At 37.4% G+C, this 25,007-nt stretch overlaps 1 protein-coding gene across 2 annotated transcripts in view; it reads left to right on the top strand.

The window, feature by feature from the left end:
* The window catches only part of fgd (faciogenital dysplasia), an 83,160-nt gene extending 59,024 nt beyond the window's left edge, over positions 1-24,136 (top strand). Inside the window, exons 3-19 of one of the 2 annotated variants that reach the window (XM_038272510.1) lie at positions 427-628; positions 1,525-2,140; positions 4,781-4,870; positions 8,233-8,369; positions 9,216-9,372; positions 10,987-11,125; positions 13,309-13,367; positions 13,784-13,930; positions 14,037-14,129; positions 14,231-14,310; positions 15,650-15,680; positions 16,059-16,163; positions 16,624-16,671; positions 18,608-18,706; positions 18,831-18,959; positions 20,164-20,304; positions 22,743-24,136. In XM_038272510.1, coding sequence (XP_038128438.1) covers positions 427-628; positions 1,525-2,140; positions 4,781-4,870; positions 8,233-8,369; positions 9,216-9,372; positions 10,987-11,125; positions 13,309-13,367; positions 13,784-13,930; positions 14,037-14,129; positions 14,231-14,310; positions 15,650-15,680; positions 16,059-16,163; positions 16,624-16,671; positions 18,608-18,706; positions 18,831-18,959; positions 20,164-20,304; positions 22,743-22,988 — 2,519 coding nt within the window. In that variant the 3' untranslated portion in view covers positions 22,989-24,136. Of the gene's footprint in view, positions 1-426; positions 629-1,524; positions 2,141-4,780; positions 4,871-8,232; positions 8,370-9,215; positions 9,373-10,986; positions 11,126-13,308; positions 13,368-13,783; positions 13,931-14,036; positions 14,130-14,230; positions 14,311-15,649; positions 15,681-16,058; positions 16,164-16,623; positions 16,672-18,604; positions 18,707-18,830; positions 18,960-20,163; positions 20,305-22,742 lie in introns of both variants that reach the window. The other variant, XM_038272509.1, reaches the window with a different exon arrangement.
* The last annotated feature ends 871 nt before the right edge of the window (positions 24,137-25,007 follow it).

The raw sequence follows: 25,007 nt of genomic DNA, 5'->3' as shown, positions 1-25,007 counted from the left end.
TATTAAACTTTGTTTCCTGTATTCAAAAAAAGGTTTCCTAAAGTTAAATGTATGCAAATATAAAGACATTGAGAGCGAAATAGTTCTGTGGTGTGCACAAGTTTTTTGAGACAGCACTTTTTTTTTCTGCCTGGAAGTGTGGTAGCTTACACACACTCTGCTCAGCATCCTGTTCTGAAATAAGGAAGTAGTTCGATAGCTGTCGCTGACAGTCGATGTTACACTCATTTGCCGCTTTAATTTCTTCCCTTCAGTAAAATTTCCTGTTGAAGTTTCAGAAAGGAGAACGCTGGTTTTGTGTCTGCCATGGAGATTTTCTCTCTGGGATTTATCCGTGTTACCTGATCGTCTCTCTTCACGCCAGAAGCTTCATGCGTCCAGTCCTGTTCTGATGTTTGTGTGTTGTCTGGATTTATGTGTGTGCAGTGCCCCCTAAACCTGCACACCTGCTCGCCCTTGGGCAAGACAAGAAACCTAAGAGGATCCCCCCGGCACCCTCGAGACCTCTGCCGGCACCCCCTCCTCCTCCGAAACCAAAGCCTTGCCTGAGCGCCACTGGCCTGGGAGCACAGCCGCAGAAAGAGCCCCAGAAGGTTGGACAGCTCATCGAGAGGTTTAATAACTCCAGGTGAGGAGATTTAAGTCATTTATGGAAGTTAAAATATGCACCTTGAGGTGGTTCAATGAAGTCACAAAGTATGGTGTCAGTGTGAAGGGGATTAGTCATCTTTCCTGCTATTTTCTTTTTCTTCAAATAGTATACGATACAATCAACCTGCATGACCTCAGCAATATTTAATGGAGTGTTTCTGTGCACAACTTGCATGAATATGCTTTGATGAAAATGGCTCTGCTCTAATGTTTATGGCCATCCCGCTGGGATGTACTCACCTCAGCCTCAGGTTTTCTGCAGCCGCTTCTGGATTGCCCACAGCACGATGCTGCCACCTCCATGCTTCAACACTGTTTGTTCAGGGTCCTGCGTGGGATCAGCTTTTCCTTAACCGGTAGCATTTTCAATGATGGCCACAATTCTAGTTCCAGTCTCATGGGACCGCATTATCTTCTCTATCCTGTTCTTCTTGTCCCCTACATGGCTTGTGGCAAACCACACACAGAAAATCTAATGTTTCTTTTTTTTCCCACCTAAACTCTGGATCTCGGCAGCTTCTCCAGAGTTGGCCCTTTTCACTGATTAATGGTGTCCTTGTCCGGCATGTAGGTTAATGTGGTCGGTCATGTGGTGGTAGTACTGGAGTCGCACCATCCTATATTTTCAGATGATGGACTTTATCTAAATGATTGTCCTGTAATACAGTTGGAAGTATCAGAATAAAGACATGCCAATACTTTTTAGATATTTATTTGTAGAGAAAATTGTGTTTTCCTTGCATTTCACAAGCCGTGCTCTTTTGAGTTGGTATCTCATTACTGTGTGTATGTGCTATATGATTATTATTACCTTTTTTAGTTCCTAGTTGTCCGGCTTATTAAGTAGTGTTTCATTATATGTTGTTTTCCTAGGGTCCCCATCCTGGGGGTGCTCCCACGGTCGCAGCTGCATCTTTGTCTGAGAATGGAAACTGCGTCTGACCTCCCTCCATCCTGCAGCCCCAACACCACGGCGACAGTCACAGGAGACTCCTCCTCTGTGGACAAACTTGCACTTAGCACCTCCGAACGAACTGACGACGTGTCCGAACTCTCACATCTCGCCTCAATGCACATCGAAGCCTCTGATGACGGCACGCTGGACAACTGCGTGGAGCACGACATTACACAAAGAGTTGACTGCATCGACGATGCAGACTGTGAACAAGGCTCTTCCCACAAACTCATGGACAATTCTGACTCCTCACAGCAAAACGGGAAGATTCCCAACCGTGACAGCGGCATCGACAGCCCATCTTGTGCTGCTGACGGGGAGGTTTTCCCGAACGAGGACGCCATCGATGAGGAGGATCATTACGACAGCGTCACCGAGACAGAGAGCGTGTCCTGCTGCGTCACAGTGGACAATAAGAGGGACTCAACGCAGGACGAGGACAGTGACTTGGATGAGGGGAGCAGTGGGGAGATCCAGTCACTTACGGACACACAATCTGGTTTTCTGACAGATATACAATCAGACGCAAACAAAGTGAGTACCATGCACTTGTATCCTAAGCAAAACGTTCCCACAAAGACAAGAACATCTAATTTGAAGCTAGTTTTGCAGCAGCCTGTCTAATTCTCTTGTAGTAATTTTCTGGATTTCTCGGAAGGCTAAAAACTTCATTTCTGAATCTCAGACTGCCTTTTCACGTCATGGAAAAAAACAGTCTGTGTCTATTATTATCCTAGCTTAGGTGAACCGTTTTAAAGAGTTCTCCATGAAACCTTAGATGCTGTAAAAGCTTGAGTTCTGTAAGTGACTGACTCCTACCTAAAAGCAGCTCTTCCGTTACATAAAGGGATAAATACCTGCCTTAGAGCTGTAACAGGAGTGGACTTCCCAATACCAGCACACAGGCTTAAGTTTTCCCACAGCCGAAATAAGATTTCAGCTTCACTATTGATTGTAAACAAAGCCTATACCTGAATACGTAAGAAAGTGTTTTCCTGAAAGACAGGCTTTTCTGTAAGTACCTTGGAAGTTTCTGATTTCAGAGAATCAGATGGGACAAGTTTTGTCTATAGAGATTAGAGAGCGTGCAAAGAAAAACTTCCGAACTAACAGGAAATGTTTGACACCTCTTGGCTGCCATTTCTCTCTAAAATGATTTCTGAGTAGTTAAAACACACCCAAAATCTCACACAGCTGTCACATGAAGGGTTGAGCCGCTGCCGTCTAAACACACCCTGGGTGTTTTAGGGGAAAAGGGCATCGCTGCTCCTCAGCGCTTCCTGATCCCGGCATTGCTGTGCAGAGGAAGGGTGTGCAGCTACATGTTGCTGGTGTGTGTGAAAGTGTCTAATACTGCAGCTGACATGTTGATGGCTGCATAATGACGGCCTTGTCACAGAGGATGTGGGTTTTTCAGTGATGCACACTGAAGGAGGAGGACTGAAAACAGCTCCTGCTGACAATGTGAGGCCTCCACCTTACTAACGACCAATGTGCTGTAGTTTGTTTTTAACAGATCAAATATTGCTTGTAGTTTAAAGCTGAGTTTTGATTTTTGTGGTGTCTAACTCTCCAGCGTATCCCTATTAGTTTTGCCTTGGTCATTTGTCATGCGGCTGTTGTGAAACCCACATTGTTGCATCAAGCTCAATCTTCCATAACTTCAATGCGTGTCTAGCCGGTGAAACCAGAAAGGATTTTGTCACCAACAACAACAACTCAAACACTTTCCTGTTTATTGGACTGTTGTCTCAGATAGAGAAAGAGGAATAATGTTTTTCAGTTTCACTGACGAGGCCATTAAACACACCTTTATGGTTTCAATGGTTGTCAAGTTTACAACAATCTACTGTACTAAAGTGGCACAAGCCTGGATAGGAATTTATTGTCAGTATATATCTCCGTATAATTTATGCAAGAACAATGATAAAGCATTTCTAAAATATTTCAATATACATTAAGTGCATGATTATAGCAGTTGTCACTGACTGAGGTTTAGGGATTTATGTAGTTTTATATGTTTTCCGTTTAACGCAACTATTCTAAAATGTTACATCAGAAAATATTCATAAACATGTAATGCATATAACATGTAATACTGTATATCGTGAAATGAGTTTTGGCCGCATCGCCCACCTAAAACAGTCAGATATCCTCTTAGGGCATGTAAGAAACACAGCTGATCTGTGTTTTTAAAATAAAGTGAAATTTGTTTCCTCGCTGTTCCCTTATTGGTTTAAGGACTCATTTGATTCGATCTGCTGAGGCATCTAAGAAAAAAAATTTCTCTCTTTGGAAATATGCCCATATCCCCCGTCACATTTGAATATTTTTCATACAGACCCATTATGCCTTATAAATGTATTTCTAGATGCGTCTGCAATAACCTAACTATCTAGGAACTTGACTTCTCTTAATGAGATTCACAAGATAAAGCTGGACTGGTTTTCATTTGGCAGGTTAAAGTTCAGAAGGAACAATTTTTCCAGCATTTCAGGGGTGAAAATCCTGTTTATTCCGTGAGCTTCTGGGTGATTTGTTGATCTGCTTTTAGAGTTATTTTTATGGCCACCTAGGAAGGATCCTCACTGTTCCATGGTTTATCTTATTCATTCTGGCTCCAACCAAGGTCTTCTAAAGACCCAAATCCTTGGAGATTACATCAAAAGCCTCTCCACACTGATATAACATTAGCTGTTTATCGTATGCATTACTGATAGGTTAAGTAGTTATGGTGACTTATCCTTAGATATCAGTGTGTGCACACCTTTTGTCTTGTGTCTCTGTATGGCATTGTTATGGATGAGCATCTAACCCAGGGGTCTGCAACCTGCAGCTCAGGGGCCACATTGGCTCTAATCACACAAAATAAGAACTGTAAAGGAATTTAGGTTTTTACTTTATGTTGTTATGCAATATCTGCATTGCAATTTCTACAAAAGCAGGGTCACAGTGGCCTTTAAAAGTAATTCTCTTTTAGCTGTTAACTGTGTGTGCTATGTGCTTAATATTTTTAGGTGGAACCTTCTATTTATAATAGATTGGTCAGCATGACATATTATACAAAATCAATGATTGGATGAGTGGAAGGTTTACTGTTTTGTTTGTTGCCACAGGTGTTGGTGTTTATCTTTGCGTTTATAGATTTTTCTGTGTTTCTCCTGTTTTCCTCAGTGCTCGGAGGGTCAGAAACTCCTGAACATCGCCAAAGAGCTCCTCCACACTGAAGAGGCCTACGTGAAAAGACTCAACCTCCTTGACCAGGTGGGTCCTCGTATCTCTTTTTGCCGGCGGTATGTTTAGATACAGACTGTTGAAATCAGATCAGAGCAGTGTAAGCATAACTTTGTGAGGGTGTGAAATGTACAATTGCACCTAAAAGTTAAGCTTTGAGAGTGGAGAAGAACTCGTGGAAATGACTCATTATCTCTGTGCAGATTATCCTTCAGTCAGTCCAATTCTTCTGTCTTCTGTTTGTAATTACACTATGTGGCTTCTTTGCTACTTTGTCTCTCTGCTGTGTGATGAGAGTCCTATGCCAGTGGTTGAATTGTCTTCCTCTTTGCTAAGCCCATGTGGTGCAGCAGATAAACAGCTGCCCTATCACGGCACAGCGTTGGTTTGTATGTTTCCAGAGGGCAGAGAAGCCTCAGAGTTTGCTTCCTGTTTTTGTTCTTGAAACAGCAATACCCATTTTAAGACTACTATAAAGCCCACCTGGCAAAGAGATGAAAGTGAATGTAGGTAAGGGTGGAGGATATTGCTTGGGACAGGACAAAGGGTAGAATTGAATATAGATTTTGACCTCATGTTTTCCTCCCTTTAATATGTTGCAGCTGGGTTTCTCTGCTTTTAATGAGAACCCCATTTCCACTTACATCCAGTTCTGCTTTTGTGCACGCTGTACAGAATTAGCTTGCATGCATGCAGGAGTCAACTTTGTCTTTTTTTTCTTTCCTTTTTTATTAAATGCAATTATTAACAGGTAAGAAGCCCAATGAGTGAAATTGTAATTTCCTGTAGAGCCAATCACAAGTACTGGAACCCTTGATACAGCGGCCTAAAACGACTTTTTAATTGCAACTCCATAATCGCTCACTTTTAAAAGTATCAAATATCCAGCCTATAACTTGAGTTTATTTATTCGGTTGAAAAAAATACCACCAGTAACAAATTATTATGTTTAATAAAGTTTTTTATAGTATTCCCATAAGATTAGTGCACTTTAAAGAGATTTTAATCCATTTTAGATTATTATACTATTCTTCAAAGTTGATCATACTTTTAACAAGTTTCTCAAATCCACTCTTCAAAATGCGACAGACTAGGAAGCATGCCAGCAAAAAGTAAAATGAACTAAAATCGTTTTTGTTTGTCACCCAGGATGGAGGTAATATTTCCTATGAACAATCGATCCTCTCCTTCAGAAACATCTTTCTCCTTTTAAATCTAGAGTTACTGTCTGGATCTATTTTTATGCAGTGTGTTACCTGCTGGTTCTTGAGCTACTAATATGGAAGTTCCCAGGGTTGCCAAACCAGAGCGCAGCATTTGGCATTTTATGTTGGTAAAAAGAGCAACATCCTAAAAACATGGAAACCAGCATGAGAAATAAATGGTCTCAACACCTTTCAAAAGTATTTTCACAACACCTAGCTCGTCTTCACTTTTCATCTTGAATTTAGCTGCTCATATGTCTTGACTTTGCAACTTGCATGGCTTGCATGAGGACTCAGGCCTATCTTACCACAATGCTCTGTGAAGTAATGAACAAATAAAAAAGAACAGTTGGGAAGAAATCTAATAAACAGAGAATTTATCTAAGAAGCTAAAATCTGTGAGTGTTGAGCTTAGGAAAAAAATGTGAAACTGAGAAGGATGGTAAATGACTTGGAGAAATTTTGCAAAAGGAAGTTGTTGTTTTTTTTGTATGCTCCAATCTTTAAAAATGTGGTAAAAGAACTCAACGTGCTGATAAGAAACCAGTAGTCTTGGTACAAATAATTTTGTTTGAAAATGAGAGGTTTGATTTATTATTCCAGGTGACTCTTCAACTTAAATAAAACATGGATTTATTCTGAGAATTGTCAGACATTGCTACCATAGTTACCTTTGATTCAGCTATTTCTGTTAGATTGCAACGATGCAGAAGTGGAAGGATGCCTTTTGTTTTCTTTCCAAAAAAAAACCCTGCAGTTATTTACTCTGTGTCCAGCGATTCAGGGTTTAACTCAGACCGGGCCTTAGTGTTCAGAAGAAATTAAACAGTTGCAACAGATGCAGCAGCCTCCTGAAAACTTTTACTCTGGTATTTCTCAAAATCCTTAAACATTTTTTCAAATGGGATGTTTTAATATTCAAGGTGACAGTTTACTTGTACCCTCCTGAAAAAAAATCTTGTTTCATTTGAAGCCATTGCAGTAAAAAAGTGGTGCAAGTGTGTATCCTGTAATCAGGTACAGTCTGTAAATGAGAACATATTGGTTAAAAATCTAAAACACTAATGTTTTGATAACAACTTGTAATTTAAATGTACCTGTTTTAAAATGATCTTGTGTAACTAATACCAGATCTAAAGACTACTTCTAGGTAAGCAGCCCATACTAAGCTTATATGATTATAAAAGAAATGTCTTCCCAGCTTTTGGTTAGAAAGAAATCCTCCATGAAGTTCTAATATTGTATATACAAACAATTTACTATTAATAATTTACAATTTATTGATTTTACATTCATCTGAAGTACCAAATGACAGGTTTATTTTGTTGGTTTAAGCCTCATTGAACAAAGCATTTAGTGACAGCATGAATGCTGCTACGGCCAATATAATCAATGTGAATCCACCTGTCAATCTATCCTAGAGTCTCGTCAGCAACGGACCAATCAGCATCTCAGTTTGTTCCAAAGCGTAGCAGCCCGCCCCTGCTGGAGCTCACACTAATACTACATTAGCGAGGCGTAGTGAACATGGACATTTTGTTAGAATAGCCTTTCATTAAAGGATATATGTTGTCAGTGGGGAACATACAATTTAGGGATGATTTTTCCAAAATTATTTGAGTTAACTCTATTTCCAAATACAAAAAGGAGTTCTGGAAAATGTAAGATGGGGAAAAATTTGCTGCCGACGGCATAACAAGTCCAGCGGCTTTATCTACAGTAGCTACAGGTTGTTCATCTTTACAATATGTTTAGCTTGAAAGAGGCTTGTGTGGCTTAATTATGAAGAAATGTGGTAATACACTATATGCAAGGTAACGTGCTGGTATGGGCTTTAAATAGTGATACAAAGCCTGATTATATACATGATACCCTCACCTTTATGTAATATTAAAGAGGTCAAAAATTCACCCTGGTAAATTTACTACAAAATAGTTTAAAAAAAGAAAAATATTTCCAAGAATTTCCACAGCTGCTTTCACTGGGAAACTCTACCTCAATGTGTTGATAACTTAATTCTTTTTTAATTATTCGTTCAAAATATATTTTTTACTGATCATGTTATTGATCTCGGGGGTAAAATGATCAGGTTATTCTTTACCTTCAATATACAACACTTGCTATCTCTTATTAGAGACATTTCAGATTTTAAAGATGTCTTTTTACCACATATTTGTGTTTCTGCAGGTATTTTGCACTAAGCTCACAGAAGCTGGAATCCCTCAGGACGTCATTACAGGGATCTTCTCCAACATTTCATCCATCTACTTATTCCATGACAAGTTCCTCCTCCCTGAGCTCAAGACAAGGATTACTGGAGAATGGTGAGAAGTAAACACAGCTCAGCGGGTGTCCTGCAGGGTGATCTTAGTGTAAAGATAATTACAGTTGTGACAAGTTAAGTCATTCATTTCAGTTTCAAAGGGTTGAAGCACAGGGTATTGTTATGCTTTAGCTGGGCGGTCTTTGCTTCCCCACTGATATCGCCCAATTATTAATCACACTTCATAATTATTCCTCTATGAGATGTTGGAAACCCCTAAAAAAATCTGGTTTTCATCCAGAGAAGAAACTGTCCCAGAAAAAGTCAGGAATTTATGCAATAGTCAAGTAAGGTTGTGAAGAGAAGACATTGTTTTAAGAACTGCCTGTTGTTTCATGAAATACAGCTTTTGTTTTAGTAAAATGTATGTCTAAACATAGAATCTGACTGAAATAAAGCAGCTTGTAAATAGAAATCATGCATTTTTCATTGAAAAATTTGGAAATTAAAATCTTCTGCAGATATCCTCAGCTTTTCTTTTAAACCTCAAACAGACTTTCACACAGCTTTTGTATGGAGGGGCTGTTATTTGACAAACTGATAAAGTGACCTGGATAATCCAGGTCCAGCCTGTATAGAAATTAGTTCCAATCATCCAGCTTCTCAACACAGACTGGGGGTTAATTATTCGCTTAAGTGAACAGGATGAAAAAAATCTAAGGAGGATTTTTTATTTGCTGGACCTGGATTATTCACTTCTGGTGATCTCTTAACTCAGTGGAGGAAGGAGGGGAAGCTAAATGCCAAGCAGGTAGTACATGATAAAGGATATGGTTGAATAAGGATACAGTTTGATCTGTAATGCATAAAGCCAATGACGATTTGATTTGACATCTTTTTCCCTAAGGGAATCAAACCCTCGCATTGGAGACATCCTTCAAAAACTCGCTCCATTTATGAAGATGTATGGAGAATATGTGAAGAACTTTGACCGAGCCATGGACCTGGTGAACACCTGGACACAGAGGTCATCTCAGTTCAAGAGCGTCGTCCAGAACATACAGGTTTGTTTCTCTGGTTTAAAGTACAGCTCACTAACTGGTAACTTTCGCTGCCATTTGTTGTTAAATAACTTCATTTCTTTTTAACTTATTGTGGTTATTTTGTATTTTAAGGTCTGAATAATCATGGAATAGACTAAATTAGATTGCAAAAAGTTAGTTCCTTATATTGCTTCCAGAGTTATAAACATTTGCTTTGTAAAATTCCATTAACATAAATGTGTAACTGATATAACAAATGTATCATCGCTTGTTTTTATATTACTGGGAAAGAATCAATAGACATTTGCATAATTTACATCATTCCTGTTGTGGTCAGATGACGTCTGTTAACTGACTGTGTTATAAGTTTGGTACTTGGTAGCTTTCCATCTTAAAATATGTGTTTACAAGATGATAGATCCAAAGTTTTTTGCAATAGAAACTATATCATTTTAGAAAATAGATAAAATGGTTCAAATACGTTATGTTAGTCATAAAAAAAAACTATGCCTGGAAGATAAATGAGATCTCTTTTTGTTTTTTTTATTTATAAAGCTCTCTTTTAAGCTCTTATTTTCAAGAGTGAAATGTTGTTTACTTTGTCAGATTTAATTATCTTTTATATTCACCAATAGATTTCTTGCAGCCAGTGGTTGCTAGTAAAACTAGCTGGCTTCAAACCTCATCTAAAGCTAATAGAGTAACAGAGATGAGGAGGTGGAGCACATTTAAACCACCGTGTGAACCGAGTGACACTGAAGAACATCCTTTAATAGCACAGCAAACTTATAAAGTGTATTTATATGTAGAGAATCTGCCTGTTTAAGAAGCCTTTAATTTGCTCCGTCAGATAATTTCAATCTATGTGCAGACCTTACATTATAGTTGTACATGTATTAGGATGTCTTCTTTTCTGTGTCCAATAAATAAAATGCTCTGAATGCACCTTAAGTTAGAACTAAGTTTGAGGAATATAATGCAATAATGCAACAGGTGGCTAATGATTTCAGTACCATTGAGGCTTTCTGTGCCTTTGTGACCTTCATCATTTTATGCAGCGCAAAGATGTTTTAATGGAAAGGTGGTCACACCAAAGAAAACTACAAACAAGTTGTTTGATTTCCAAAATGAGCCTTTTTTCACATAACTTGTTGCTAAAAATGGAAATCATTAATGTGACTTTTATTTTGTTGTTATGTTTTTTTGTTGTTATGTTAAGTTTTTTTTTTTTTTTTTTTACTTCATTAATGGTCATATTATCATCATGTCATTTCAGCAATATTATCTCCCATTTTTTCTGATATAATGCAGACCCAGTTTTAACTGTAGCTCTTTGTTGCTTACCCTCAACAAAATTATATAAATTCACATTCTCACCTATAAAATGAAAATTATAATTATTACAGAAAAATGTAAAGTTTTTGTTTTTATGTAGCATTCGAGAAGTCCCAGCAGTAAAGTGTGACTGCTAATGTAAGCATATGAATTCAAAGAGCTGTCCCAAAATGGTTTAAAATGGTTCCAATTATGAAGTTGGAAAAATGTGGAAATGTGTACGAACTCCTATGCAGTTTACCATTTTGAGTTAAATTAAGAGTAGATCTTCAAAATCTCCATTTGTGCTTTATCCTCCAGAAACAGGAAGTGTGTGGGAACCTGACGTTGCAGCATCACATGCTAGAGCCGGTCCAAAGGATTCCTCGTTATGAGCTTCTGCTTAAAGACTATCTGAAGAAGCTGCCTGACGATGCTCTGGACCGCAAGGATGCAGAAAGTAAGACAGGATGAAACAGGGAGAGACGCACAAACACACTGCTGCCAGATAAACCTGATTATCTACAGGCTCATGCCTTTTTTAATCTTAAGTTTTGTATGAAAATGCAATAGGGTTCCTTGAGCCTTTTTGATTTTTATTTCACAAAGTAACATTTGACCCAACTCAGGATAGTCATTGAAACAAGCACAGCTTTTAGGAACAAACTGTGGACACCTCAGCATGTAAGTAAACTGGAAATTAAAACATTTGCCTACATCCTGCGAAAGCTGTGAAAAAACAAAAGGTTCAAAATTCAGGCTTTGTTGTCTAAAACGAAAGTGTTTGAACTGCTGCAGAAGCAGAAATACCTGTCAGTTTGGAGAGTCGAAACAATTAAAACCAACCTATTGGGTCCTCATTTGGGTTCTCATTTACTCATTTACTCAAACTGTAAAACCAATGCTTCAATCAGATTAAGCAATTCAGTGTTTTATAGTTGCACAGTATTACTCCTGACATCAAAGTTACCTGTAGAGACTATGAATCTGCTACAGATGTTTCCTCAGAGGCTGGTTATGGTTTTCTGGTGACAAAACAAAAACAAAATGAGTAAAGTGATGAATCAAATGTGATGAGTATAAAGCAGAAAAAATATGAAATTTCAATTTTAATAACCAATCTGTTCATGATTGATGTCTTTTTCCTAAATACTTAAATACTGCATTTAACCAGAGACAGAGAAAGGAACATAATGCTAGAATTGAGCTCATTGTTGTGCTTTAAACTGCTCCAAGATCAGAAAGACGAAGAAAACTATTCACACCTGAATCATTAACTGTCTAAAGTGACATAAAAACCTGAACATTGTGATTAATTTATTTGGTTTAATTCTACCTACATGTGTCACCATTTTAGATCCATTATTAAACTGGAACAATTTTACACTTAATCCAGTCAGAAAATGGTTGGACTCAGAAAGGTAATTATTTATTTTATAAATTACTCAAATACCTTATGGCTTATTTGAATTTTCAGGATAACTCTGAATTTATTGTCCAACTTCTTCAGCTCTTACAGTCCATTTTACATCAACCCTGATGCAGTAATGACATTTGACAGTGTCCCTTGGCTGGTTAATAGAAACCAAAAACATTTTTGAAATCATCAGTAGCACAGGAATCTGGCATAGTTCTGAACTCTTTAGACATGGAAGAGCTTATTTAATTATTGTCTGTTTGTTTTCTGAAATTGTCAAAAAGTTTAAATCTAGTCCAATTTTTTTTATAATTTTTTTTTATACAATTTGATGAATTGGTGTCTTTTCAGAAGCTTAATGTTGGCTTTCCTTAACCTGGTTGTAATGTGTGTTTTGGGTCAGTGGTTCAGTTGGAGCTACCAATTATGTCAGAATTATGAAGTTGAAAAACTTTATTTAGTAATTATTCTTTTTGTACAATACATCAGCACAAACACTCCCAGAGCATAATGCTCTCTCTACCGTGCTTTAAGGCTTTTGTAATAGGCTTTAAAGTTGTCATCATGGACTGAGGATGAAAACCAACGGTGTCTGAGGTTAAAATTACCTTTTTACTGGAAAGTGACTCCAGTGTTCTGCCATTTTCTAACTTGTCATATTCTGGGCTTTGGTGGTTTCTGGTTTATTCCTCAACCTTCAAACGATTTTGATCTAGGTCAGGCGGTTAAACCTTGAACACAGCTTGCGTTTCCTAGGGACAATAGAAATAACTAATACAAACCTCTGTATACTCAACAGATTCGTTGTAGCAGACATTATAGTGAATTTATATATTGCATATCGTGCTGTTGCACAGATTTTAACCCAGTCTCATATTTTTCCCTGCATCTACTTACTCAAACTGTGTTTGTTTGGAATCTCTAGTCCACTCCTGCAGAGAGGTAGATCATCCCAGTTGCTCAGGCCTCACTCCCCCACATGGCTGTCTCTTGTGTGTATGTAAAGTTATGATTAATACAGCAGACCTAGGTGCTCACAGGCATTTGTGTTGGACTCCCTGCTGGCTGGAAGCCAATCTAGTGCACACAGTTATCAGGAGGATTTAGTGATCAACCGATACACAACGGCTGTGTTCAGTATGACAGATGAAAAAATGTCAAGCTGTTTGAATTTTAGTAACAATTTTGCTTTTTTATTTTTTTTATTCACTGTGTCTGAATTGCAGAGGCACTCGAGCTGATCTCTACTGCAGCAAACCACTCTAATGCAGCAATCAGGAAAATGGTAAGGCCCTTCATTCTTTGATACCTCAACCATTTGCATTGTGCTGTAAAAGAGCTTGTTACCCAGCCAGACACTTTCTAAAGTTGTCTCCCTGTCAGAGACATTGCGCTAACCCAGACAGGAAGTTGCTGCTTCCTGCCTGATGTGTCATTAGTGAGATATCATGGCCGTGTCTCTTCAACAACAACAGTCCTCATCTTTTCTTTTTCCTGTACGGTGGATATACCTGCTTCTCGCACATCCTGTAAATAAATTACCAAATCATGTATGGATTTTTAAAAGGATACAATGGGTACTTTTCTACCTTACATTTGGCTTAAAGCTCCTATCCGATCTACTGTATCTTCTGATCCAAGGGCCTGTTAGGTATCCCTCTCCCTGTTCCCATCATCATCCTTTTTGTCTTTGTTTGTCAGGAAAAGATGAATAAACTGTTGGAAGTTTATGAGAGGCTTGGAGGTGAGGAGGACATAGTTAATCCAGCCAATGAGCTCATCAAAGAGGGGCATATCAAAAAGATGTCTGCTAAAAACGGAACAGCACAAGACCGATACCTCTACTTGGTGAGAGGACTTTGTAATTATTGAAGTAACACAGACTGAGCGTGTTTTTTAATATCTGCTCAGCTCATTAAATACCTTATATCTTTTTTTTTTTTTTTTGTTGCAGTTCAACAACATGGTGCTATACTGTGTCCCTAAGCTGAGACTGATGGGGCAGAAGTTCAGTGTTAGAGAGAGAATTGACATTGCAGGAATGGAGGTATGAGCCTGCCTCTGTAGCTTATAGATTTCTTAAATTTTTAACTTGTTCTTCTAAGTTTAATCTACATATTTTCTGCTCTTTGTGTTTCTTGATCTCAGGTCCAAGAAAATGTGAAACAGAATCTTCCTCATTCGTTTGCCATTATTGGTAAACAACGTTCACTGGAGCTTCAGGCCAGGTAAAGCAAGATAAAATGGTTACCATGCAACACATGCATGTTATAAAATATGGAAGCAATTGAATTCATCTCTGTTTTAGGCTACAGGTTTGAGGTTATAAGAGTTTTGATTTAAGATTTGCAGAATGAACACATATCTCAAACCAAAAATTAAAAAATGTTCAAAATAAAAAGAAAAGAGTAACAGTTCTTGCTGATATTGAAATAATTACAGCTACATTACCTGTAATTTTAACCTATTATGTTTATCTTATACAGAGTCTAAAGCAAAAAATAAAACCTCTACTTTATTGCCAAAATTTACTCCTAGTTTTTGTTTTATTTATGCTGTTCTGCTTTTTAATGGGGGAACACTAATTGGTCAGGCTTCATTCTCAGGTAGTCTGCAGTCGGTTGCTTACCAAACCTGTCCCTTGTTTTTTTCATACTCTAGTTTTAATATGGTATTACTACAATAACTGATGTGAGTTGCTCTTGCATTTCACAACCTTATGACACATTTTTCTCTCACAGCAGAGAGAAAGTGCAGCAGCCCCTCTTTTAGCCATCTAACTAGCATTGTTTAGCCAAACGGGGACAGGGCAGCGCTGCGGTACTCTGTACTAAAGCACTTCCTCTGATATCTAATTAGGTGACTATGCCGTTATATGATGGGAAGTGGTCATCTCCCTAAGCTAGTTTATGGAACAATTTATCCTAAAGTTCTCCTTTTTTTTTTTTAGCATAACAGAACAATTTAATATATTCAAATCTATATATTTCCAATGTTTTCTTTAATGTATTTATATCCATACATTTCTAAAGTTTTAGAATAGTTGAAAGAAAATCATAAGAAGGATGCAGCAAAGCTCTGGAAGAAGGAGCTCTGATGAGATTGAAGCCAAAATATATTGTGTTTGAGAACTTATGATTCCCAAAAATGAAACATAGTGTTGGCAGATTGATGCTGTGAGAAGGCTTTTTGTTCAGAAGGGACAGAAATGACTAATTAAATCAGTAAAAGTTCATAGGGTGGGAATAGTTTTGCAAGGCGTCCTTACATTTGATTCAACGTCTATTTTGTAGTATCTTTTTAGTGATCAATTCTTAATTCACTAACAATAACTTAATTTAGATCATACCCATTAACCTGTAAGGGACTATGTATAAAAATGATTCCACACTGACCATGATCAAACATGTTCTATGAGTATTAAAATAGATTATATCATAGATCATATGTTTTTTTATAATGTCTATAGTTTAATTTATTTTTGAGCAATAATAAAATGAATTTAACTTCCTGTATGAAGAAAGGGTCTGAATATTCTAAATATTTTTCATTTTCTGTGCTCGACAGGACAGCAGAGGAAAAGGAAGATTGGATTCAGGCAAGAATCACCCACCCACACACATCTGAGCTCACCATCTGAGTCTCCCTCTGGTTTGCTTTAATGGGGAATGGAGTAACTCTCCTCTCCTTGAATCCTTTTCTCACTCTTTCAGTCCTGCTGCTATAAAAGCTCTTTGTTCTAAATGAATTTTATTAGAACAATGCAAAGTGGATTAATAAATGTAGCCGATGTCAGAAGAGAATAACTGTTTTTAAAGCAAGGCTGAAGAGAATATGACTGGTATGTAAGCTTGAGAGAAGATCAGATTATCAGACAGGATCTGTAGAAAAGATGAGAAAAGTTATTTTATGCTCCATCCAAAAACTCCAGGTTTTCAAACATGTCCCTCTGTTCCCTCTGCCTTCCTACTTTCAGGTCATCAAGGCCACTATCGAGCGCCACAAACAAAACAGCGAAACATTTGAAAAAGCTTTCAACAGCTCCTTCTCCCGTGAAGATGACCATGTGCCGGAGTCTCCGGTGAGTGTGCATCTCCCCTCCCTCCTTAATTACTGCATTTTTAAGTCAATCTGAGGGTCATAATATCCAGTGAATCATGGAAGACAAATGATCCACCAAACGGTTCTGTCATAGTCTGGCCTTTGTCTGCCAGATCAGCTATCCATCTATGGATGTGGGGAGAATCACACAGACAAAACACTCCCAGAAAGAGGCTCTGTATTTCCACGTGTAGCGTCTGTGAGTCTCTCCTCCCAGAGATGGCTCATGACCAAATAGGGAGAGCACAAGTCAGAGTTTATACTGAACTGTTACGGATCTTATTTGACCCACTTTGTGTTGGCCTTCACTGGATACAAGCCTAGTAGTTTATTTAGTGTACAGAGAACCAGATGCAAGAGTTCCAGACTGACACCTAGTGGTAGAAATAGATTATTGCAGATTAATTATCTTGCTCAGTTTCTTTTTATGTTCCCCTCAGGGTACATGGCAGAGTTCATCCATGGATGTAGATGGGCTTCATGAAAGGGTAAGATGCTGACTTTGTCTGTAGTTTTATAGCTGCTTAGACTTTATTCAGGCTCACTTGATTTACCCACAACAAAACTAATCTCACTGGAAACCTGCTGATGAGGATAAGATGGAACAATTGTAAATGAAAAAGAAAAAAAACTCCCTCCGTTTAGAATGTAGAAATTGTTTTTCTTTATAATTCAGCCCCTTGTTTGGTTTCCATTTTAAAATTACTTGGTATACAAATAATAATGAACATACTAATATGCCTATTGGGCCCCTATACGCAGTTACAGAAAAAATCATATACATCTACTATGTTGTTTAAATCAATTACAAAATGTTTTACACATTGCATATATGTGTAAAATAAATATATATATATATTAACGTTATCATTTATCACACATTAGGCAAATTAAGCCACAATCCTACACCATAGAAACTCATATTTTACCCTTTAAATGAGTGATCATAATATATATATATTTTTTAAATGAAAATAGTGGATGCAGTCAAGGTATACTGTATGTACAGTGAAGCCTTTATTACACAGAACTATAGAAACACACAGGTGCATTCAGGTTCTGCTGCAAAGATCTGGATCAAAAATTATTTCTTAGCTTCTTCATTTAGTTGCAGATATTTCCCAAGATAGCTTGGAAGCTAGAACTCAATGTGTTGCTTAAAATTTTGAGTGGACACGGCTGACATAAAGACTTGTTTGTTAATTTCCGGTGGGCACAGTTTGCACAAGTTTTTTTGTTGTCCGAGTCTTCACATTCAAATGAGCAGGAAAGATGCACACAAGATGACTTCAAGCCAGACAACTGCAAATATAGCCAATAGGTTGACTGAAGACATTAACAAATGGGGCTGACCAGCAATGACCCTATAGTTGTTACAGACAACGCTGCAAATATGGTTTGTGCAGTGGAGATAATGCAGCTCATGCACGTCTGCTTGCTCGAGTGAGGTTTCACTTTTTCACTTTTCATAAACAAGTTTGCACTTTTGAGATAGTTTTGTTCACATCTTATGTTTAAAGTGTCCGATTTACAAGTTTGCAGTTTTTTATATGACAGGAAATAAATAAAATACATGAGTATTCTGAAACACAGCTGAACCACTTTCATTATTGTAAAAACAGATCGAATCGAAATTAATCGATTTAGAACTGTATGAATCAAAATCGAATCGATTCATGACTTTGGCGAAAATACCCAGCCCTAATATATATATATAACTGAATACCTGAACCATTATTATCATTTATATGCCTCGAGTATTCTGTAACCTTTAGCATTATCATTTATATCTATCTGCTGCAGTGAGACGCCATGTATCAGACTAAATATGTAAAACAATGCATATTGTAACACATTGACACAGAAAACCAATTTTGAGTTCCAGTTGGTCATTTCTAATATCAACTATGCATAGTTTCCTATTCCACTTTTGATAGATTTTCCAGCTATTGTTCGCTATTAAAAAGCTGCATACAAAGCAGGTAGTAAAAAAACAATATAATTTCAGTGAAAGTTATAAACATTTTGCTTTTGTCATCTTCAAATTTTGTTTTTTCATGGGAATAAAATATTTAGGGGATGTTATTTATTGTTATAAATCATTTCTAGGTCAAACTGATAAAACAAAGAACACCTTTGTCTAGATAAACAAGACATACATGAGTTTCTTGCTGTGTGCACAGAGATTAGTCTTATATCACCTGTCATTCCCCATAAACTGTCTCTCTTAAACAATAGTCGCAGGGGAAAAGGTCTGAGTTCATTTTTTCTTTTTGACCATGTGGGTATTCTCTTCTGACTGTGTTAACAGAAATATGAAAAGGAAAACAAACAAAGCAAGCAGTCAGACATACCTTCCACTTTACTTGTTGCAACACCTTTACACCTCCCCCATTGTTTCTTTATTGCCATTATTTTTAGAAGAGCTCCAAGAAAAAGGAGAAAGAGAAACAGACGTGCCGAGGCTGCAATGAGAGCTTCAATTTCACCAAGCGCAAGCATCACTGCAAATCCTGCGGAGCGGTAGGTGCAGATGGAGCCGTTTGGCCATTGTTTGGGATAAATGAACATGGAAAGAGTGGGAAGAGGTGGAAAATCTAACTTGGACTCTCAAACTTTGTGTTTTTCCAACGGTGTCCGTCTGCAGGCCATCTGTGCAAAGTGTTCAAAGACCTTGGACAACAAAACGAGCCGAGTGTGTCCTGTTTGTTTCGACGCCAACCATGGCCTTGAAAGTAGCTGTGGTGGTGAGCAGAAGAGAAAAGCTGCACCAGAGGTAAAATAAAACAAACTATGATGCATTTAAAAGAGAGTGGCTTAGAATTTTAAGAGGAACAAAAAAAATATACCTGGTTGTAACTCAAAAGTGTGTGGAATATATTTATAGTATGCCCTCTGTGCTCTGATTCCCCTTTATAGAATCCCATGAAACAGAATGGTCATATTCAATTTTAAATATAGGTGAACAGAGTCCCCCTGTGTGTAATTTAATGTCAGTATAATTACAGATGTTCTGCTAGGGTGTCAGAGGTTAGAGAACGTTGATGAACAAACACCATAATTAAGACCAAGGAATACAGCAGACAGGGCAGGCAGAAAGTTAAGTCATAAAACATGCAAGAACATCTAAGAAAGCAAGGTGAGCATGTGGCACTTCTGAAAAACTACCACGACATGGTTGTTAACTCCTGTAGGTTAAAAAAGGGAAAGCTGTGCATCATTATCCCACAGTACCAAAGTTATGCACTCCTGTATGCATTTCATATAACCCAAATAAAAAACCTGGAACATGCAAAACTATTTAAAGGTTATAGGAGTAGGAATACCTTTGTAAGGCACTGTAAAATAGTATGAACATAAAATAGAAAGATAACAGTTATGTCTCCTACATGATCTTATAAGGTGAGAACCCTATGATGACTAATATGCTAACAAGATCTCAGCCGTAGACTGTCTCAGTTGTCTCTGCTGACATGACAGTCTAGCAGCTTCAGGTGTCTTGGCGAACCGTCTGCCTGTATTTCAGACATGTATCTTCTCTGTGTTCATCATAAACCTACAAAAGGCCACTAACTGCACTGTTAACTTCAGGGCATTACTGTAAAAGTCACACTTTTGTGTTTCACATTTATTTTTTCGGTGTGTGTATTAATGGCAAGACTGTATAGCCTGTTTTCAAGTAAAAACTGCAGGGACAATGATCACCACATGGGGGAGCTGTAGATTTCAAGAGATTTACACAAGTGCCACTGTGGGTTAAGCTCCTGTCTCTAAACAAATCTCATTATGTCCTACATTGTTGTTACATAAGATCGGAGGATCTGACCTCTCCAATAACTCATAACATTTAAATTCTCCTCATTATTAAACAGATACATTTGATTCACAAACTCATTGAAAAGAAGCATTTATTCATGATTAAAGTCTTTAGGTGTGTGATTCAGAAAATTTAACCTTTGGTTTTTTTTTCCTTTGTCCAGAGGCAGATGTCCCTGACAGGAGACAGCTGCCTGCTTTGCGGCTATCTTCAAGTTCAGGAGAAGGGGAAGAGTTGGACCAAGATGTGGGTGGCTGTAACAAAGACTGAGCCACTGGTGCTGTACTTGCAAAGCAGTGGACAGGTACCACACCTTCACTCACCTTAGAAAGTTTATCAAAGGGTTGAATTTAGACTTGAAAATTTTCCCTGACCTCTTTAATAATTATTTAACTTCTGGTAAATTGGACCAGGAGAGTTTTGCTTATTTTACCACAAAGAGCTTTCATCCCAAAGAAAGTATGTATAATCAATAAACAAAGGAAAAAAAAAATGTCACACTAAAACAGTTTTTTGTAATTTACAAACAAATATATAGTAAAATCCTCCAAGCTGATTTGCAGGGCGACCTTAAAAAAAAACGTTTCCCTAAGCACTTAGCCTTTGTATTTGAGTTTGAATTGTTTCTCCTATTTATGATACAAGACTGTGTAACAATGGGTCTGAGTTGTTTTGTCAGTTTGCAAACATTTAATTCTCATGAATTATCATTTTCACCCAACATGTATAAAGTTCAGACTTGTTAACAAATCATTTTATACACATTCCTTCAGGTAATATGTATTATTATTTTGTTTATTTAATAGACTACCTTTTTCATGAGATATGGAGATGTATTATCATAGCAAAGCTAAACCATATGTACATCTTATTAAGTGAAACCTGAGCCTGATGCTCCCACTACTTGACATAGTTCTTGTTCAGAACAAAAAAAAATGGTTCTTAGAGATGATTTTCTTTCAGATGTTTACTTCATTTGTAAAACATATAGTCCCTAAGTTGGTAATGAAAAAACAAAACCGAGAATGCGACCAAAAAACTGTTAGGCGTCAATTTTCATCTTGTTTCTGTAGAGCCTTGCCCCTTTTGTCATAGACCCCACCCCCACCCACATCAGCTGAATTAAATAAACATATTATAAACCTCAAATCCAACAAAGACCCTACATAACATATAGTTTAGCCTCCTACAGCATATTTGTTGTAACAACTGCTTTTGATAGTAAATCATACACTAATGAATTGCCTGCATATTTCCCTTGAAATGGAGCCACATCTGTGAAGAAAGTGCAATGGCTTTGTTTTTAAGCCTTTATTAATTTTTTAACGTATAAAATTAAATTAAATGTTTTGCCTCTTTAATATCATCTTAAAGAAGCAACAGTTACTATTCACAAACACTACCAGTATGGCGCCTTATAGAGGAATAAAACAACCTCACACTGTGTGGCTGTTTCATTTGACATAATAATGGAGCAGATCAGGTCGATGGAGCATCCTCAAGCTGATTTTAAGGGTTTGCTGAAATGCATTATATTTTTTTTCCCTCTGTAGCTCAATTAAAATAAACATGTTGTGATTGCTTATGAATCTAAAATGGTCAGAGCTTCGTCTAAGCTGTTGTTCAGATATTCAGTTTCAGGGCTCATCTGCTCACAGAGCTTTTAATTCCTCTATACAGGAGCTATAAGAGTAAAGCAGGATTAAACAGCCGGATTTGAACGTTACTATCATTAAACGGGAAAGAGTTGCTCCCTATGCTCAGTTAAGATCCTGCACACATGGAAAGAAAAAAAATTCCTATACTCTAATTACACAGCTGTATATCTACATCTAAGCACCTAGGGTTTCATATATAGACAGCCGCTGTTTGTTTTTCTAAAAGCTTTAACCATCTGTGAGGTTTTCAACTACTGATGCTGATATATATATATATTTATTTGCTGGTTTTATTCACTATAGAGGGCACTAGAGGGAAAATCCTCTCTGTGTTTCATTTCTAAGATTAATGTCACCCTCCCACAGCTGGGAGCTACCATCCCAAAGATTAGGATTAATGGAAGATGGAGGAGCATTTCCTGATTCAACATAAAGAAAGAGGGGGTGGGATAGGACTGGACATCCCTCATGAAATGCAAATGCATCTCAATGAATTCAAATGTGCTCTAAAACCTAATGTGTTTCAATCTACTAAAATCAAAAGCTCAAGTGTTACATAGAATCATTCAACACACAGAGAGTCAGATATTTCACGTATTGAAATGGTATCATGTCTGATGATTACGGCTTCTAGCTAATGAAAACCCAGTTTTAGAAAATGAGATAATCCATTCTGACCAATAAGAATAGTTTGCTTTGGGTTTCTTTTCAGAAAGGTTGTGTAATGGCTCTTTACAATGTGGGTTGGCCACTGGACAGCACAGTAGAATGAAAAATTCTGAAAGAAAAATGAGCACAACAGGGTTTACCTAATGTAAAGGAAAGCCCTCTCTGGAATTTGGGGCAATCCATGGCTTATGCAATATCTGATGATAATTCACTCCTGAACCTGACATAACATGGGAGCATCCTACACCAGCACTTGAAATATACAGTTGTTTTCACTTTTTGTGTTTCATTAATGAAAGAAATTAACTTTACCATTCTATTTTAATAAATCAAGATACAGTTGTGTAGTACATACAAGCTAAGTCGTAGTTTTTCCAATATTTTCTTTATTTGTTTTTCTGTTTATTTTTTTCAGGATTTCAAAGGGTCACGGGCCTTACCTCTGCCCGGCTTCGAGGTGAGTGCGGTTCCAGCGGCCACGGCTGATAAACCAGAAGTCAAACACGTGTTGAAGCTTAGTCACACCCAGCAAACCTTCCTCCTAAGTGCCCAAGACCCTGAGCTTCAGGCCAAATGGGTGGAAGTCCTCTCCAAAGCTTCCCGTGGAGACTCATCCGCAGAGGCATCGATGAGCCTGGCTGAACACAGGAAGAGCCAGTAGTGGCCCCGCTGGAGCCGCTGGACTCTCTCCCTCTCCTGTGTACAAAGCACACATTACTTGAATTCACTTTACCTTGGCACTTTTGTTTTCCCTCCCCAATCAAACTCAGTCATATCTTCTCGACCACGGCTTCTCCCTTTTTCTCCATCTTCGTGTCTGAAAACACACACCGATACTTCGATGCCACTGGTCTGGATGTTTTATTTGTCAGTGTTTTAAACAACTGGAGCAAATCTCTGAAGAACATTTATGTGTAATATAACTGAAGAAGTTTTAAGATGAAGTTCTTGTACATTGTTCCACGGTGTCATGAAGCATTAACTCTTACTGTAGGTGTCTGTCTTTGCATTTGTGTGCATGTGTGTGTGTGTGTGTGTGTCTGAGCGCCTGAGTCCCTTCCTATTATATTAAGTATTCAATGCTTGTGTAAGAAACCCCTCTGTGGCTTTCACCTCTGCTTAAGGCACAGAGTCGATTTTGTGGATCATGTACAGTATGTGTACTATAACGTGATGTAAGGATTTAAAAAAAACAAAAAAAAAAAAAAACATTTAACTTAAAACAAATACATTTGTGGCTGGCCACCTGATTTTTCCAGTTTCAGTACCCATCCCTCAGACCCCTTCCTGTCTGTTTGTGTTACTTTGGTACTGATTCCCTCCCGGTCAGTGTCACTGGAGTCTGAGATGTCTGGTTTGAGTGCCACTTTCACCCATTTTGTCCCATGTTTGGCCTTAACATCACCATTTGTACACAGACAAAGAGAAACTCCATCTGTGCAGTTAAGTCTCACAATGACTCTCCCCTTTAGTGATGTGATGGAAACCAAGTACTGTACTGTTAAGAAAACATTTATTCTGCCTTTTTCCCTGTGTACCCTTCCCTTTCAGCACCAGCCTTTATATAACAGTAGCAAAAAATGTTGTCCTTCAGTCTCCTTTTGCATGTAAACTAACTCATATTTATATGCTGTGCTAAAAATATCTTCAATTTGTTCCTCTTTTTATGCTCCTTTTTTTTTTTTATATGTGAGCAGAATGGTCACTGTCTTTTAAGGATTGTGCACAATGACAAAAAGAAAGGAGCTGAGCATATCATAAATAAACTAGCGGACTCATTTGATGCAATGCTGTCCAGTAAGATCAGAACATGTCTCGACTTTCTTTTCATAAAATCAAAGTGGCTTTTCTTGTAAATATTTATGCACAAAATATATATATATTTTGTGGGATTTGCAGCAGGACAAACTAGTGAAATCCTCAAGAGTTTTCTGCATGCTTTAGATGTTTTCCTCTTCCAGCACCCATGTTACAATCAATGGATCTTCAAAAGGCTGCTGAACGAGATGAATTAACCATTTTATAAGCTTTGTTATTGCAAGGTGACAAATAAAACATGTAGTATAGAAACATTTTAACTAAATGTGCTATTGCTTTTGACCAGCACAAAGTATAAGTGTTGTTTCTTAGGGAAATAACTGCAGATTCCATTCAATACTCAGTGTAAAATAAAATCTAAATTGGGACTAAACCTCTGAGAGATTTTTGCACAAATATGATAATTTGATGTATATTTATTGCAATAATATTTTAATTTAAAACTGTTGGAAAGTCAACGGGAATGTTAAACATCTGGGAATGAAATAAAGAATGAAAAAGAGCGTTTTCCTATACAGTCTGACTCAAACTCTGTCAATTATATATATATATATATATATATATATATATATATATATATATATATATATATATATATATAGTATTTTATAAACGGGCCTAAAAGGTAGAAGTATTTACAAATGGATCCCTTATTACTCACACCTTAAGACAATCATCAAATTTATAAAAAATACTAAATAACATTGAATTAAAGTTTTGCTATATTAACTTTGCTTTTATACCCATTACATATATTTAGGCACCTAGAATATATCTGAATTCAGACAGATGATATAAGCTAATTTCTCTCAGGTTTGTTGTTTATGAGTAGATGTAATATGCTATTGTGACTAACCTGTAA

This window comes from Cyprinodon tularosa, unplaced genomic scaffold (genome assembly GCF_016077235.1).
Source record: "Cyprinodon tularosa strain WSP-4 unplaced genomic scaffold, ASM1607723v1 ctg833, whole genome shotgun sequence".
NCBI lineage: Eukaryota > Metazoa > Chordata > Actinopteri > Cyprinodontiformes > Cyprinodontidae > Cyprinodon > Cyprinodon tularosa.
The sequence above is the reverse complement of the archived record's forward strand: the minus strand, read 5'-3'. Positions and strand labels throughout refer to the sequence as shown.